This window comes from Grammomys surdaster, unplaced genomic scaffold (assembly GCF_004785775.1).
Source record: "Grammomys surdaster isolate TR1022 unplaced genomic scaffold, NIH_TR_1.0 349, whole genome shotgun sequence".
Taxonomy (NCBI): domain Eukaryota; kingdom Metazoa; phylum Chordata; class Mammalia; order Rodentia; family Muridae; genus Grammomys; species Grammomys surdaster.
The window spans coordinates 1,077,654-1,081,985 of record NW_021604768.1 but is presented as its reverse complement, the minus strand read 5'-3'; the positions used below and the strand labels follow the sequence as shown (position 1 = coordinate 1,081,985).

The window sequence follows — 4,332 nt, the reverse complement described above, 5'->3', positions numbered from 1 at the left end:
GACTGTGAAAGAAATCAGGGAAATACATTTCACAATAGCCTCAAATCATATAAATATCTTGAGGTAACTCTAACCCAACAAATGAAAGACTTATATGATAAAACTCCAAGTCATTGAAGAAAGAGATTGAAGAACATATCAGAAGATGAAAAGATATCCCATGATCATGATTCAGTAGGATTAACATGGTAAAAAGGGCCATCCTATGAAAAGGAATCTACAGATTCAATGCAACTATCACCAAAATTCCAACACAGTTCTTCACAGAATAGGAAAGAATGATTTATAGCTTCATATAAAACACAAAACCCCCAAGATTCCTAAATCAACCCTGAGTAATAAAAAGACTGGTGGAGGTATCACCACACACTGTTCAACTGAAGATGAAGAAATTAAATTGAAGACCAAGACTTGAATGCACACACCTATGGGCACCTGATTTCTGACAAAGAGGTCAGAAGGACACACTGGAAATAAGATAGCACCATCAACAAATGGTGGTGGATGGGTGCATGTAGAAAAATCTGAATAGATACAGGTTTATCACCTGAACAAAACTCAACTCCTAATGGATCAAAGACCTCAACACACAAACAGATATACTGAACCTGATAAAAAGAAAACGGGGAATAGCCTTGAACTTATTGGCACAGGAGAGACTTTTTGAACAGATCATTAGCACAAAAATCAACAATTAATAAATAGGATTTCATGAAACTGAAAAACTTTAGTAAGACAAAGGGCACCATCAATTGGACAAAACCTGAGCCTACAGAATAGAATTTTTTTAAACAACTTTACATTTGATAGAGAGCTAATATCCAAAATATATAAAGAATCCAAGAAACTAGATATCAAGAATACAAATAATCCAATTAAAGTGGGATGTGGACCTAAATAAAGAATTCACAATAGAGGAACCTCAAATGGCTGAGAAACACTTTAAAATTTTTTCAGCATTCTTAACTATCAGGGAAATGCAAATCAAAACTACGCTGAGATTTCATCTTACCTCTGTGAAAATGGAGAAGATTAACAATGCAAGTGACAGCTCATGCTGGTGAGGACGTGGAGTAAGAAAAACACACATTCATTGCTGGTGGGAATGAGAACTTGTACAGCCACTATTGAAATCAGTATGGCAGATCCTCATGAAGATGGGAATAGATCTACCTCAAGATCCAGCTGTACAACTCTTGGGCATATTTCCAAAATATGCTTTTCCTACCAGAGAGACAGTTGCTCAACCATCTTCATATTATCCAGAAATTGGAAATAACCCAGATGTCCCTCAACAAATGAATAGCTAAAGAAGATGTGGCACATTTACACAATGAAGCATTACTCATCTGTTAAAACATATGACATCAACATCTGAAATGTAAATAAAATATCCAATAAATGGCCCATCTTTACCTTCAAAAAAGAAAAAGCATATGACATCATGAAAATTGCAGGCAAATGGATAGAAGTAGAAAAAAACCATCCCTAGTGAGGTGTCTCAGATCCAGAATGGTAAATACAGTATGTATTTGTTTATACATGTACATTAACATTTAAGTCAATGATAACCAAGCTACAGTTCCTAGAACCAGAAAGGGTAGGTATAGAGCAAGGGATTAGAGGGAATGAAATGATCTCATTAGGAAAGAGAAATATAATAGATAATTATGGATGGATGAAGGACTGGGATAAGAGGTTCAAGTGGTGAGGGGGTTGAGGGTGGGAATATGGGAAAAGACAGCTAAAACTAAGGGGCGTTTAGGGATAGTATGGAAACTCAATACAATATATACTTCTATATATAAGATAAATTCATATATGTGATATGTGTGATAAGTATATATATGAAGGCAATCTAAATGAAATTGCCAAATAATAGGAGAGACAGAGTCCCAACTGGACTTCTCTTGTCACAAAATAAGCTTCCAGCATCAGGATTAAGTTACATCTAATTGAGTTGCTGGCCCAAAAAGTCCCATTGGAATCCCCAAACAAGCCAGTCTGTTCCTATCGCTTTTAGGTTACTCTCCACCAACCGTCAGCAAGGTCGCACTGCTGAAGGCAACATCTATGCAACTCACTGAACAGGGAGAAGTCCAGCTGGTATCTACATAGAACCTTCACAACTATATAATAGTGTCTTTCGATAAACCAGCCTACAACCCTTTGACCCACAGTGGTGTCCTTGCAAGATATGCTAGGGCAATGGTGGCACAAAGCTGTGACAGTAACCAATCAATGCCTCATATAACTTAAGTCTCACTCCTTGAGATGGAACTCATACTCAACACTGCTTGGGTGACCAAGGAACAGAGACTATATACCCCAGGGACCTATGGTGAATCCAAATACTGCTGGTCTGAAAAAAGAAAAAGGGTAATGAGTAAACGACTACACTCATAGTCAAGAGCCTTCTTCAGCCATCATCAGAGAAACTTCCTATTGCTGTAGATGGTAACAAATGCAGAGACCCACATCGAGGCATTATACAGAGAATGAGAGACCTTGGAACACTCAACCCTAAATGGGATGTCTCCTTCAAATCCCTTCCCACAGAGCTCAGGAGACCCTGCAGAAGAGAAGATTGAATGTAAGAGCCAGAGGGAAAGGAGCACATGAAGAAAACAAGGCCCTCTGAATCTACATGAGCTCTGCTCATGTTGTGAATTCACAGAGAATGAAGCAGCCTGCATAGGGCCTGAACATGTCTGCATCAGGTCCTTTTGAATATATATTATGGCTTCAAGTTTAATGTTTTTATGGGATTCCTGAGTGTGTGGATGAGCGGGTTTCTGAGTCTTATGCCTTGTCTTGGATTCTTTTCCTTCTCTGGTTTGTTCAGCCCAACTTCTATGTGATCGTTTTTTAAAATTTATATTATTATATTTAAGTTTGTTGTACTTTAACATTATCTTCTAGAAGTCTGTTCTTTGCTAATGAGAGACAGAAAAAGAATGGATCGAAGTGGGAGGGTAGCTGGGGAGGAACTGGAAGGAGATGAAGGAGGGGAAGCCACAATCAGGATATATTAAATTAGAAAAGAATCTATTTTAAATGAAAGGGAAACATAAATTTTAAAAAGAAGGGAACAACGAGTTAAAAACTTGTAAATGGATCCTCAATAAAAAAAAAGTGTATATATGGGAAAAAGTGCACCGAATCATTTGCAAACAAACACTACTACTACACACACATATAATCAGTGTTGACAAAAATATTTCTGGCATGCTCACATGAGGCTGAAGTAGATTCAAATGGTGTAGTCATTTTGAAAGATAAACTGGCGTTTTCTTCAAAGGTTAAACATGTCCTTGTGCATTGATTCAGTAAGTCTCCTCTAGGGTTTCTAGTCCAATGATGTGAGAGTATAGCAGAGAAACTCATGCTTGAAATGTTCACAACTGATTGATTAAAAGCAGATTAAAAAACAAACTCCCAATGTGTGCATAGTTGGGAACAAGCTGCACTTGGCCATAAGTCATATATACTATACTCCATACTATATAAAACTGTGCTTTTCCAAAGTATGCCTTTCACTGAGAGACTCCATTTTTCAAGGAGCACTCGACTTTATTTTGAGAATGGAGGATGATCCTCACCTTGCTAGACATATAATCCTAAAGGTCATGCTGTTCTGTGGTTGGCCTTCACTGCAATGGATTAAAAAATGAAAAACTTGTTAATCCACAAATAACTTCTTGAGGATGAATTGGTCAGAAGTAGTATAAAGGAGTCACAGGGAACAAGGAGATTGAAAAAAAAGTCAAGATGACCAGTTCGTGAAAAGACCTGGTCTCAGGGAGGCAGGGAATAAGTGTTTCTTCTGGACATGTCTGAACCTTCTGACATTCCCATCCTACTTGTATGACACACCCTACTGTCAAACATCTTCACAGCTGTGCTCTGATTATGCAAGTGTAGGCTTCACAGTGTCTGCAGAATCTTTGTGAGTTAAAACAAACCTTAGCAGACACAAAGGAATCATCCCTATGCTTCTGGACCTACACACAGAAACACACACAGATAGACACACACAGATAGACACACACACAAAGACACACACACACACACACACACACACACACACACACACACACACACACAGCCTCAGGCTCAAAAAGCTAATATATACCCAGACCTACTTTTTGTATAACTTATACCACTTGCCACCATGGGACAGAAGCAGACATTGATAGATTGTCTTAAATATCGAACATAGGTGACATTTGATTTACAAACACAATAAGTAGAGACATTTTCCATTGTTCACAACCTTGATGGCCAATATGGGGACCTCTGTGTGTGCTCTGTTCTGAAAGTTTATGCTTC

At 38.1% G+C, this 4,332-nt stretch overlaps 1 protein-coding gene across 1 annotated transcript in view; it reads right to left on the bottom strand.

Annotated features, from left to right (window-relative positions):
- Nucleotides 1-2,336: 2,336 nt before the first annotated feature.
- The window catches only part of LOC114630954 (acylcarnitine hydrolase-like), a 23,497-nt gene continuing 21,501 nt past the window's right edge, over nt 2,337-4,332 (bottom strand). Inside the window, exon 13 of the mRNA XM_028779261.1 lies at nt 2,337-2,362. Within this exon, the coding sequence (XP_028635094.1) occupies nt 2,337-2,362 (26 nt within the window). The remainder of the gene's footprint in view (nt 2,363-4,332) is intronic.